Raw genomic sequence first — 14,577 nt, forward strand, 5'->3', positions numbered from 1 at the left:
TATGTTTCTTCACGCCGTCTGATCGGAGCTACTAAGAGTTTAATCCTGATTTACAGTACTGTGCGAAGTGCCTCAGCTTAATTGAACCTATAATCTGTAGTCAGGTCATTCAACAATCCAAGGTAGCAATAAGCAGAAGGGAATTTCATTTAGGAGGTGATTTTCAGTATTTGGGGGATTTATTGAAGTCCGATTCCTGTTCCACACAGACTCATGTCTTTTTCTCTCTTCACCCTCACACCTGATTTTGTCTTCATTCCAGCGCTTCCTGTTTACTGCTTGGTTGCTAGCCACTGACATCATAGTCTCCACCTCTCCCAATCAATCTCTCATACAGAGAGAGAGACACACACACGCACGCATTCATAGGCTGAACAGCAGAATTAAAAAGATAAGGAGAGTCCGTGGCAGTGAGGCAGCATGCACAGGGTTTCTACAACTCCAAGTACATCAGCAACCTAGCCTAACGTTGTAGACCGAGCTCTGCTGTGTGTCAGATAGGCTTCTTACTCTCGGTGCTCCTTGCCCAATTCAAGATTCGGGGTGGCTTATATTTTTTTCTTTTGCAGTCTGCTGTGTGTTTAAAAAGGGTTGCATGCATGACAGTCCGAAAAGGAGAAAAAATGGCCATAAGCATTCAGGAGCATATGGCTATTGATGTCTGTCCAGGTCCTATTAAACCTATTAAACAAATCTCTGATTACTTCCCTCGTTTTCCTCGTGGTCTTCCTGCAGCTGTGAGCCGCAACAACTCTGTGCATTCCACTGTTAGCCAGCCCTCTGTCACCCAGTCAGAGGCTACAAAGGATGATGATGATGTGGACAAATTATTTGGGGCTTACGGAGCTGCTTCTGCTGCACCCACCAAGCATGAAGAGGAGACCGAGGCGGAAGGCTATGAATCTGATGACTCCAGTAAGTCCATTAACTTTACAACTTAACTAATTGTTGTATTCGTGGTGGCATGCTGTTGCTGTGAAACCTTTTTTTTTGTTTTTTTTTGCCAGCTTAAAATCTAAATGTTCAACTTATTTAAGGCAGTTCAGTAAATTCCAAAACTGACTTTTAACCACTTAAATACTGCTATGGCATTTTAAGCAACAATAGAAAATCCAGTTAACGGAGGTTGGAATGCAAAATGTTCAAGTGAAACTTCACTAATAACTTGATTGAAGAAGCCACATGCCATTAACCACCCCTTTCTCAAGTCCCATTGATTTTTCCTTTAGTGAGCCTCGATTAGAAAACTACCTTGACACAAACAAATCCATTTTCCATTAGTCAGTATAGAAAATATTTAGCACTTTTATTTTTCATCAGAGATCACTGGAAAGTGAGTTACATTTTAATGAACCTGACCTTGAATGGTTAACCAGTGAATAATTTTAAGTGAAGCTAATATCTATTTTTCAGAGTTTAACGACTGCAGGGTATTAGGTTTGCTGGTTCTTCAGTCTTCAACTCTGGAAAATGCAAAAAAATGATTTTAAAACTGGGAGTGTTTATTTATTCAAATATAATATAAGAGTGCTGCATTTAATTATTTGAATTCCAGTGACATTAATTTGAGAACAGACAGACTTTAAAACAGACATGTAGAAAGGTAGGTACTTGTACCTGAAGTGATAGCATGGTATAAAAAGCTGTTCTGTTCAAATTATTCCGGAAAGCTGCAGGTTATAGACCTGTCTTGTATGCACCATGAAGATAGATAATGATAAAAAGGATTGAGTGTTCATTTATATCACAGGCAATCCAGAGCCATTCATGTTGATTTTTTTTTCTTTACGTTGCATACTGCACAGATTTGGATATTTGCCACAGGTCAAAATGTGGTCCATTATTGTGAAAATAATAAATTGGAAATCCCCATGAGTGTGATGTTTTCCAGCCCTTGAATTCGGTTACAATACATTAAATTCTGTAACACTAAGTGCTGCAGGATAAGAATCTAAGTAATTGTCCCTTAAAAAAAAATCAAAATACATTAATATTTTAACTATTTTAAAGACTTTAATCATATCCCCAGTATTAATATGTAACAAGTAATTTGAAAATGTACTCTTGAAAAACGCCACACCCAAATTTATTTATTTATTGTGTTTTGGGACGGGATGTTCTCCGTTTGATTATTTCAAATGTATTCTTGTTCTTTGCCCTACAATGACTTGCACGGAGAACCTAGGGAACGCTAGGTTCCACTAGGTCCCACTCAGTGTGCTACTTGATCTGTTTGGCACAAAATCTATGAGCAGATTCTACAGGATGGATTGTAATACTGATAAGAGAAGGGCCACAAATCTCCAAGAATCTTTTTTAATTAACCCCAAGGAGTTAACAATCCAACTAAGATTGATTCTAAACATCATTATGGAAAATTTAAAATGCCGATATTTATGCGAAAGTAGTCCAACTTGAAGAATTGCGCTGGTTGGAAATAGCAGACAGATTAGCACAACTGGTATTGGGTTGGGTCATTAAAGCTGTGTTAAGCTGGAATTTCCACTAGAAGAAAAAAATTCTCTACAGATTGGGCAAGACCCAAGTTTTCACTTAATCTTTGATAGGAATGCTTGAAATTTATATCTAGCCTTGATTTTAGTAAGCTGGGATCCATTCTGGTTGAACGAAAGCTTGCAATTTTGTAGCACCTTCAATGTAATAAAAAGTCTCAGAGCATTGCACAGCAGCAGAAATAATGTGGCATCAAGCAATGATAGGAGAAGGGTTAGGGGTGGTGACCAAATGCAGGATCAGAGATTCGAGGTCAAATTTTGAGGAAGCTTTTGAAGGTGGGAAGAGAGGTAGCAAGGGAAGGGATTTAGAGAAATAATTCCAGATTGGGGACATGGCGGCTACAGGCTGTGCTGCTGAAGGTAGAATGGAGGATATGGGGAATGCAGAGGAGATCAGAGTTAGAAGAATGTAAGGCACACACTAGCGCATAGGGCTGAAGGAGTTTGAAGAGGTCGGAAGGAGCAAGGCCACGGGGAGGACTTTCAGATAGGAACATGGAGAATGGGGAGCTGAGAAGGTTGGTGAGAGCAGGGGTGATCAGGGAGCAGGACTTTGTGCGGGAGAAGATGTGGGAACTCGGGTTTTGTACGAGTTACAATTTCCGAAGGATGGAATTTAGGAAGTTGAAAATGAAGTAACAAGAGACTCTGGAGGTGACAAAGGCAGCACAGGGTTGAGGTGGGGCAGAGATGGGCAATGTTGTGGCGGTGGAAAATAAGTGAGCTTGGTGGTGGCCAGGATATGGAGTGTGCACAGCATATGCTCTGGCCTTTTCAGCTGGAGGTCCAGCTAAAGAGGAGCCCAGAAGGTAAGTTTTTATTTATATTGGGGGGGTCAGGAGGAGCAGGAGTGCTCTACAAAACAACTTGGGCCACTATCACACCCCTCCTCCCCCCCCCCCCCCCCCAACCCCGCGCCCTCAATCCCTCAGCCCACAAGGCCTGGAGACCAACCAGTCGGCCTGCCCAATATTGTGGTGACCTGGAACCAGTGACCTGCCTCAGAATGCTCGTTTTCCGGTCTCCTGCCGGCCGGAGTGTCCAAAAACCATGTGGAGGAAAAATCTACCCCCAGGAGGTGGTTGCAGTTTTTGCACCATTACATCTTTAAGAGAAAATTGGACAAATATTTGTATGTAGGAGGTTATGGGGTGAGACCAGGGTAGTGGGTTAAATTTTGGATTCCTCCAGCTAAGAGCTGGCACAGGCACGATAATTCCTTCCTTCTGTGCCGTATACGCCTATGGTTCTCAGCAGTCTGAGAATGGGTGAAAGTTATTATGTGAAAGTGTAGTTTGCCTGGGAACTTAAATACTTAACAGCACAATTGCAAAATAAGTACCTTTACCTGTGCACTGACCCTCTGTGTGTCACGAGAGTTAGCTAGTGTCCGATGAGAGATTATATTTGGATGACCATCGGTGGATAATGACATTATCATCATCATCATCATCATCATAGGCAGTCTCTCAAACGAGGATGACTTGTTTCCACGAGTTCACAGGTGTTTCGATGAAGGACCTGATGTTCCAGTCCTGAACTCCAATTGAGGAGGTGGAAGATGCCTGTGTGTGAATTTTTTTAACGTGTGGTGACCGTTGCACACCAACCACCACACTGGCTTGGCAGAGCTAGGTCTTGGTCCAGTGACAAGGATTAACTAAGACATTATGGTCTTACTGAGTTCGACTTCCCAATTAGAAATGCAGTCGATAATTCTGTCTTCAGGTGCTGGGAGCTAGATTGAGATTTAGGATACAATTTAGGATCATTTTACAGAGAGAAGGAAACTTTCATTCCAAGTGTCTAGACAGGATTCAAATCAGACTGGTCAAGTGTAAAGTCTGCTCTGACAATGTGCTTCAATCATAATTTCAGCGGAGGTCTAGTGTGATGCTTAACAATTTCAGTATTAGCTGTCTAATGATATTTTGGAGTCAAACTATACCCAGTTAATCCCAAATTATAGACAATCCTTTGTTGTGGATTTGTATCCATTGAAAGCTGAGTTGAGATTAACCAATACTCATTCTGTTTAGGATCAGCTAGCAGAAAGGATACTTTCATTCCATCTGTTTGGATAGGATTCAAACTCAGCCCACATTGTCAGGAGGGTAATCTTATAATCACTGTGTAGCCACCTAGTCCTCTACCAATTCATGTCAAACATAATTAACCAGGGTTCCACTTAATTTAATGACACCTTGAATTCTGCTATTGGGCTTCCCGCATGAAGCAAATGCGAATGTTAATTTTTCTTAAGCATATTATTCATTTCCGAAATTTGAATTCAGCCAATAGTTGCAGTCACAAATCTTATCTATCATTGAGACTGGGTAATAAATAGAATTTCTGAAATTAAAAAATTTGCCACCGAGTTATGTTGTCTGTTTTCACCTTGCTGACGGGATTGCTGATGATGTAACTTATTGAACAGAAGGCAGTCTCTGACGTGAGGAAATCATGTCAAAGATTGATCTGTCATGCGAATGTTGCATTTACATTGACCTTTACATGTGCTGACCTTGATTGGCTGGAAAAACAACTAATTTGCAGCCAATCAGAGACCAACTGCTTTGGTGTGGCTTCACCTTCAAATGGGATCCTGGTAGCTCAGAAATTAGGTAAGTAAAGCATCTAAGGATAGGGGCTTAGGAAGTCGATGGTGCTGCACCAGTTTTTCAGGTTCAAAATGGGTGCCTAAGCATCCAATATGGTGGGTGGGCCAGGGTGCGCATGCTCATTACGGCTGGAATGCTGCCCGCTATATTGGTAAAAGCAGAATAAGAGACATCTAGGGCCCTTGCCTGAAACAGGCATTGGGCCCTTTGCATATGCAAACCTGAGCTAGTGATGTTCTGGAAAAACATGGACTACTTGTGGCCTAACCAGCAGTCGTTAAAGGGACTGCTGTAATCTCACACCAAAAAGATCAGTTATTTATAAATGCTTGCCTGAATGTGCAACCAGGAGTAGTTGGAGTGCTCCTCTGGGCTTCACTGTAAAGAAAGAAAGACATGGGTTTATATAGCGCCTTTCACGACCACCGGACACCTCAAAGTGCTGTACAGCCCATGAAGTACTTTTGAAGTATTGTCACCGTTGTAATGTGGGAAGCGTGGCAGCCATTTTATGCACAGCAAGATCCCACAAACAGCAATGTGAGAATGACCAGATAATCTGTTTGTTATGTTGATTGAGGGATAAATATTCGCCAGGACACTGGAGATAACGCCACTGCTCTTCTTCGAAATAGTGCCATGGGATCTTCTACGTCCACTTGAGAGAGCAGACGGGGTCTCGGTTGAAAGTCTCATCAGCACTCCCTCAGCACTGCACTGGAGTGTCGGCCTAGATTTGTTTTGTGCTCAAGTTGCTGGAGTGGGACTCACAACCTTCTGACTCAGAGGCGAGTGTGCTACCCACTGAGCCACAGCTGACACTACACTGTAGTGCCACAGACCATTGCCAGCCCCCTCCTGATCGCCCCCTCTGTCTCCGAAACACTGGCAGCTCTCTCATGATCGCAGGACCCCCCTCTCACAGTTGCCGCCTCCTCTCCCAATCGCTTACTCCCCCTGCCAGCCCCCGTCTCCCAGTACCTACCTGTGAGCCGTTGCTGGCGACGCAGTAACCAGAAATTGAAATCCTCTTCGCCGGTGCGCTGCCTGGGTTGGTTTCGGGGCGCAGCCGTTTCCCTAGTAACCTGCACCCAGTTTGCTCCGGCAGACCGACACAAGCCAATGTCTTAGCAATACAATTCATAAGTTAGAAATAAAGAAAGAAGTTGTTAACTTTAAAAACGAGAGAATGGGAGAATTAAAGGGTTTCTAAAAGATCGAGATTAAAATAGTATTTTAAATGCTTTCATTAATATTACAATATTAAAGCAACTCTTGACTTTCGAAAAACTTTATTCACTTTATTGTTTGTTTCAGTGTCAATGTGTCTGAATTCTGTGAAGCTGTTGCCAGTCTAATATTACACATTTATAGACAAATCAATTGAAGAATAAATATAAATCAATTTAAAGCTTTGCTGTAAACATCATGCCACAACATAGGACCCCAGTTTTCATGGAGTCAGGAGGTTCCTGCCTGATTCAGGCGCCTGGGTCGATTTACTACCTCTCTGATGTATTGCATTTGGAAACTATTCAATACTGATGGTTTATTTTTGGATCAGCCAGGGATAAGCCTTTTCGTTATTGCCTTTATAAATATTATAAGGCAATATGTTCCATTGGAGAAATGTAATTAAGTTTTCCAATTGCTTTTAGTGAAACGCTGGCACTGTCAGTAGTGCTCGTGGCATCATTAAAAACTAGCAGAGATTTTGTATTTTTTGTTGTATCTGGAAGCCACTTGTTGCACTTTGGTGTTTTGGCTATGGATGTAACGGGAAACCAGTCTCAGTTGAGAAGTTGGAATCTGTTTGAGTCAAAACTGAATTATTAATTAAGGGGGGATGTAACTTCATGCACCCGGCAGAAACGGAGCGACAGTGAAGGTAACATCGAGGTGATCGATGTACTGCCCTGTCATGTATTCAACCAGCATTGTAACCCATGTATAATCTGACCGAAGTTGTACACTGTGAGAACAATGACCACTAGATGGGAGACACTCCTAACCTGGACCTTCAGGTACAAAAGGGGAAGCTCCACCCACCTTCATCACTTGAGTGCTAAGCAATAAAGGACAGGTCACAGACTGACCTCTCAAGCCTGGGCCTCGTGTTCATTTATACTGTGTAGTAAGGACCTATCAATGGCGACGAGAAACTGGGATTTAAACCACGCGAGCATGGCCGCTAGCAGAACAGACGAGAGATACTGTGTTAAGGAATGGTTGGGACAGAGATTCAACATTGTTAAAGCAGCACACAGTTCTCCAGGCAGACAAGGGCAATCGGGCATGCCCCAACATGTAGTTGAACCCAGAGGGGGAGTTCGACAGAGACAATGGCAAGTTGAACGGCGATTCACGCCATTGCAAGAGACAATGCGGCCAGCAATGGGGCCATCAACACCTGTTAATGGCGCATTCAAGGACAGTCACAGGAGCAGTCAGGGACGATCGACTGGCAAGGGACCTTTTGTTTCCAACAACAGCTCATGTTGGAGGCGTGGAGGCACACACTCAGCCGGAGTTTGCAGAGATGAGCAAAATACCTGCAGAAATTGCAGAAATGAACGCTGGGGGAAATCGCTGGAAGCTGAAGTTCAGCGAGTTCATGTGGAGCACGTATACAGTTCATACCTCAGGACGCCACTGATAATGATGAAAGTGCTCCTCAATGGCATTCCAGTATTAATGGAGCTAGACACGGGGGCCAGCCAGTCCCTGATGGGTATCAAACAGTTCGGAAAGTTGTGGGCGTCCAAGGCCAGGAGACCAAAATTATCGTCGATTGACGCACAGCTACGGACTTACACAAAGCAGATCATTCCGGTGCTAGGCAGCGCCACTGTAGTCGTGACCCACAAAGATTCGGAGAACAGGTTGCCACTCTGGATTGTCCCAGGGGACGGTCCTGCACTACTGGGGAGGAGTTGGCTTGCTGTCATGAACTGGAAATGGGGCGATGCCAATGCAATTTCCTCTGTGGAGCGAGTATCATGCTCACAGATCCTGGACAAATTTGACTCATTATTTCAACCCGGCATCGGCACTTACATGGGGGCCAAGGTAGCGATTCACATAAACACGGACACCAGGCCAGTACACCACAAGGCCAGAGTGGTGCCGTACATGATGCGGGAAAAGATAGAAGGTGAATTGGACCGCCTGCTGAGGGAAGGCATCATCTCGCCAGTTGAATTCAGTGACTGGGCGAGCCCGATTGTGCCGGTGCTCAAGGCGGTTGGGTCGGTCAGGATATGCGTCGATTACAAGGCCACCATCAATCGGGTGTCACTCCAAGACCAGTACCCGCTACCGAGAGCGGAGGACCTCTTTGCGACGCTATCCGGTGGCAAACTTTTTTCAAAATTGGACCTGACCTCAGCTTACATGACCCAGGAGCTGGCGAGTGAGTTGAAGAAGCTGACCACCATCACAACATACAAGGGGTTGTTTGAGTACAACAGATGTCCATTCGGGATTCGCTCGGCCGCCGCGATCTTCCAACGAAATATGGAAAGCCTCCTCAAGTCGATTCCAGGGACAGTGGTTTTTCAGGACGACATCGTCATCACGGGTTATGATACTGAAGAACACCTCCACAACCTGGAGGAGGTGCTACGCAGATTGGACCGAGTAGGGCTGCGACTGAAAAAGGCGAAGTGCATCTTCCTAGCTCCAGAGGTAGAATTCCTGGGGATGAGGGTAGCAACAGACCGGGATCAGCCCTACTGCGTCCAAGACAGAAGCGATCCAGAGAGCACCCAGACCCCGTAACACGATGGAGCTGCGTTCGTTCCTGGGGCTCCTGAACTATTTTGGTAACTTTCTTCCCAAATTGAGCACGCTGTTAGAGCCGCTACACGTGCTCCTACGCAAAGGTCGTGAATGGGTCTGGGGGGACAGCACGCAATTTGTTATGTTCCAACACTCTGTTAACACGAGACGACCCATGTAAGAAACTTGTGTTAATATGCGATGCGTCGTCCCATGGTGTCGGGTGTATGTTGCAGCATGTCAATGTCAAGAGTCAGTTACAGCTGGGAGCTTATGCCTTCAGGAGTCTGTCCCAGGCAGAAAGGGGTTATGGGATGGTAGAAAAGGAGGCGCTCGCATGTGTATATGCTGTAAAGAAAATGCACCAGTACCTGTTTGGCAGGAAATTTGAGCTGGAGACAGATCACAAACCCCCAACGTTCCTTTGGCCGACAACAAGGCCATAAATGCAAATGCATCGGCCCGCATACAGAGGTGGGCACTCACGTTAGCCGCCTATGACTATACAATTCGGCACAGACCGGGCACCGAAAACTGCGCTGATGCACTCAGCAGGCTCCCACTAGCCACACTGAAGGGGCTACCGAGCATGCTGCTGAGATGGTCATGGCTGTTGAAGCTTTCGGAAGCGAAGGCTCACCCGTGACAGCCCATCAGATTAAAGTCTGGACAAATAGAGACCTGCTATTGTCTCTAGTCAAGAAATGTGTCCTGAATGGGGACTGGGCAGCCACGTACAGGGCATGCCCTGAGGAATTTAAACCATTTCACAGGCGCAGGGATGAACTCTCGATTCAGGCCGATTGCCTACTGTGGGGAAACCGCGCAGTTATGCCCCAGATGGGCAGAGAGGTGTTCATCAGAGAACTCCACAATGAGCACCTGGGCATTGTCATAATGAAGGCAATTGCCAGGTCACATGTTTGGTGGCCAGGGATAGACGCAGATCTGGAACTTTGTGTTCGCAGGTGCAATACGTGTGCCCAGCTGAGCAATGCGCCCAGGGAAGTCCTCCTTAGCCCCTGGCCATGGCCCGCCAAGCCTTGGTCACGCATCCATATGGACTACGCAGGTCCTTTTCATGGGAAAAATGTTTTTGGTTGTCGTAGACGCCTACTCCAAATGGATCAAGTGTCACATTTTAAATTCAAGCACATCCTCTGCCACGGTAGAAAGTCTACGGGCAATGTTCGCTGCCCACGGTCTACTGGACGTCTTGGTCAGCGACAATGGCCCGTGCTTCTCAAGCACTGAATTCCAGGACTTCATGGCAGGCAATGGAATTAACCATGTCAGAACGGCACCGTTCAAGCCGGCCTCAAACGGCCATGCAGAACGAGCAGTGCAAATAATCAAACAGGGGATGCTCAGAATCCAAGGGGGTTCCCTACAAAGACGCTTATCACGCCTCCTGTTGGCCTATAGATCCCGACCACACTCGCTCACAGGGGTTCCACCCGCAGAGCTGCTAATGAAAAGGACGCTCAAAACCTGGATATCCCTTATACACCCCACCATGAAAGAAAGAGCAGGCACCAGCCACAATATGACTACCATGACAGGAATGCGAGGGCGCGATGTATTGATGTAAATGATCCTGTTTTTGCCCTCAACTACGCTGCAGGACCCAAATGCTTCGCAAGCACTGTGATTGTCAAAGAGGGAAATAGGATTCTGGTAGTTAAACTTACCAATGGACAAATCTGCCGCAAACACATAGATCAAACAAAAAGGAGGTTCAGCAACCCCATAGAAGAAGCGGAGGAAGAACACGATGTAGAGTTCACTCCACCACAGGTGACCGAACACCGGAACTAAAGGGAGGAGAGCCCAGTCACTGTGGGCAGTCTGGATTGGCCTGAGGCACCGCAAACAGCAAACACTCAGGCCAGCGCCCAACAACCGGAGCCCCAACTCGGGCGCCCTACAAGAGAGCGTAAACCACCAGAGAGACTCAACCTGTGATCCCAATAAGACTTTGGGGGGAAGGTGATGTCATGTATTCAACCAGCATTGTAACCCATGTATAATCTGACCTGAGTTGTACACTGCGAGAACAATGACCACTAGGTGGGAGACTCTCCTAACCTGGACCTTCAGGTACAAAAGGGGAAGCTCCACCCACCTTCATCACTTGAGTGCTAAGGAATAAAGGACAGGTCACAGACTGACCTCTCAAGCATGGGCCTCGTGTGCATTTATACTGTATAGTAAGGACCTATCATGCCCTGTTCCCAATCCACCGTCATATTTCCCAGGGCCTTCGGCTGGGTGGCCTCGGGACCTACTTGACTCAGGCGGGAACCTCATGACTGCTTACAAATCCTATGATGCACTTAAGGCCCCAATGTAATTTTAATGGTCTCCTGGGCAGACAGGTGCGCGCTCTGGACGCTCAACTCAGTAAAGGCTGGCGAGGAAGAGGACTGAAAAGGCAAGCATCAAAATGAGTTTTGTGGGGACAGCAGGAGCAGGGTTCCACATGAATAATGTGGGTTGCTGCCTCCTTGGGCTCCACCCGCAGCCACAATCGTACCCCCAGACCTACCTTTCTCCCAACCAGGTTGGTCTCTGGGCCGCCAGTTATGACGCCAGCCCAGAACTGCTGAACTGCAGCAGGATGCCTGTCTGGGCAATCTTCCCTGTCATTTTTTTTTTTGGTTGATGGCCCCGTTAACTGGCTGTGCGAGCCTTTGGAATTTTCGCGCATGCGGGGTTTCTCGTATATAAAAGCCGGTGAGCGGCATGTGTGGGACCTCCAGACTACCGCGCAGCTTAACGGGAACGTGTCAGCTCACCAGGTGTATATGAATGAGGCCCGGCCCTCAAAATAGACGGTGCCTCCCACCATAGGCATCCAGTGGCCAGCTCGCCCACTCCGCTGACCGATTGTCCGATAGTTAAAATTCCCCTTTTAGTATCTCTCTCTCACACGCACTACACATATGCCATTGTCTCATCTCGCTTTTATCCCACTAGCAAAAATATTATAAATCATATTATCTGGATTGTTGCCCTAACACACGGAACATCTCCCACACTTACAAGCAAGCTTATTCCCTTTAGTCCAAATTAAGTGATTTGAAATCCAGCTCTCTCTACCTTTCTTGTTCCTTGCCATCTCTTCCTGATACCATATAATCCATGAGCCAGACACCTCAGTAGCACGTCAAAGGGCAGGATCTATATTATGAAATGAAAGCAGTTTATATCTGATGACTTTTCCTCAGGAGTAGCTTGATCGTGAAGAAACAGATGGAGTGAAAGTGGCAGCAGTACCAGAACAAAATGATTTTGTGGCAGATATAAATATTTTTTTCTTTTGTTTTGTGGTCATAATTACATTGATATTTCTTTTCATGGGAAAATAGTCTTATACAGTTCCAACATCATTCACTGTACTAATGAAAGCTCCACATACAGTTTGGTTTCGCTATGGGATATTGAATCTTGGAACATTTTGCTTAAAGCTTGCCCAGGTATCACATTGCAAAAACATCACCACAAGCTAACATCTTCTATAATTCATATAATTGGAACTGACACAGTTTGTTCACAATAAATAAGGCACTGGACAAAATCACAGACTACAGAGCATGGTGCTGGGGAAAGCCCAGAGGAAACCAAAAATCTATCAGGCAATTTTGCGGTACTACAAAGTTAGTTAGTATATCTTGAGTCTACCAACCTGTGTGAGTGACTTGTGGGAAAGAGGCTGTTTTCTGAAGCAACTGGCAGCATAATTTTGTCCTGGATCCCTAGATTCTCTGATTCAGCCAGGGAGGTGCTTGTAGAGCGAGTGAGCAGCAAAAAGGAGATCCTCTTTCCTTTCCGGTAGGCGATGAGTGCCCAGACAAATGAGTCAGCAACAATGGAGAGAGGTGGCGGAGCAAATCAATGCCACCGGCATTGTTCCCAGGGCCAGTGCAGGAAGATAATTTAATTACCTTAACTAGAACTGCTAAGGTAAGACTCCTTTTCACATCTTTATTACTCTCTGCACGGCCCTGCACCACCCTACTTTAATCCCAGCATTATCTCATGCTTCCACTTCTCATGCCTCCTCTCCAATCATAATGGGATACGTCATCTCATCTCCTGCTAATCTCGCCTTCAAGGCCTGCCACTGCACTTACAACTAGTTTCCTCCCTTGGCCACACTTGCTGTTTCCTCTCATAATGGACACTATACTAAGCAGTCTCGGACATCTTCAAAACAATTCAATAGGGCAAAGGCTAAGCCATTTCCATTCCTTTTTCAAGAGAATTTGGTATGCAACGGAAGGCAACAGAATCGGAGGCAGTCCTGCCTCTATACAAGTCCTGACACCAATGGAGAAGGTGGCCATCAACATAATTTTCCAAGGGAGCAAACGCAGCATTGGATTGGCCAGATGACAGGCCACACACAGCAGGGTGTTTGGGCATTCTCCAGTCCTTTTCTCTTTCTACTTAACTCTGACTCACCCAGTCACTACGTGCTTCCCCCAATGTCCTTCAGATGTCTTGTACCTTGCTGGAGCACAGACTGAGGGGCAAGAACCCCTCAAAAGATGCACTGTCATTTGTTCTGACCCTTCCAAGCACTAACACAGAAATTGGTAATCCGCATGATATAGACAGTGAAACGGGCCTGCACTGGGTGATTCACTGTAAAGCTGAACAAAATAAGCTACAGGAGGATTTGATAATTACTTTGGAATTGAAAGTGACCGTATACCCTGCAGGCAGTGCCATCTCCATGGTACTGGTTTCAACAGATGGCACAAGTCTGTCACTGCCTTTTCAAGTGCCTCTTTGAGGAGTTTCCTCACTCAGACTAAGTGCAATGGCTAACTGCATGCTGTCCGCAGGAACCCCTTGTAATTAAAGTGGTCCTGTACCTCCTTTTGCTGGTTCATGAGATGGCTCCGCTTCACAGTTTTTATCGTGGCTGGCTGGTCCTTCCCACATTCTGGCACATCTGTATTTAAGCAGAGGCAGAGGGGAAGAGGCTAGATGTAATGGATGTGACATTACCCTGAGACACAACAATCTCACCCATGTCTAGTCGAGCTGCTGGGCTATTCCTAATCCTATCTACTGATCTGCAGGCCTCTAGGCTGCAATGATATTTGTGAAGCAATTCACAATGGCACTCTCAATCCAGTTATCCAGCATGGTGCAGCTCGACAAAAGAGCTCGATATACATGTAAGCTCAAGGGTTCTTTACTAGGAGTGTTAACATTCATCAGAGATGCTCCCATTCTGCAAAGGATTTCTGTCACTGTGAGCTCGGCTGCAAATGTTGATAGATGTACCATCCACTCCATGGCGAACTACAGTTCTGATAAGCCATCATGTGCAATTGCATAGATGCATGCAAACTCCCTTATAGCTACTAGCAGCCATCAGATGTAGCCGAGCAGTGTGCATAGCTTCAAATGACTCTAGAATATGATGGCACATCAATAATATGCAAGTCCCATGAGGTCTGAATCCCAGAGCTCTGTAGTTGTTGATGGGCGTGTGCTGATCTTCTGGCCAGCATGTTCTGCCTCTTCCACTACCACACGATCATCACCATCATAGGTGTTACTCTCATAATAAATGGTGAGACTGAGTACTGTGTGTAATGAGCAAGTGTGACCTTAGCTCCTTTATTACAATTCCAGAGTGC

General features: G+C 45.7%; 1 protein-coding gene across 1 annotated transcript in view; it reads left to right on the forward strand.

Annotated features, from left to right (window-relative positions):
* Positions 1 to 599: 599 nt before the first annotated feature.
* The window catches only part of LOC139226421 (double C2-like domain-containing protein beta), a 317,662-nt gene continuing 303,684 nt past the window's right edge, over positions 600 to 14,577 (forward strand). The window contains exon 1 of the mRNA XM_070857182.1: positions 600 to 915. Within this exon, the coding sequence (XP_070713283.1) occupies positions 600 to 915 (316 nt within the window). The remainder of the gene's footprint in view (positions 916 to 14,577) is intronic.

This window comes from Pristiophorus japonicus, chromosome 16 (genome assembly GCF_044704955.1).
Source record: "Pristiophorus japonicus isolate sPriJap1 chromosome 16, sPriJap1.hap1, whole genome shotgun sequence".
Taxonomy (NCBI): domain Eukaryota; kingdom Metazoa; phylum Chordata; class Chondrichthyes; family Pristiophoridae; genus Pristiophorus; species Pristiophorus japonicus.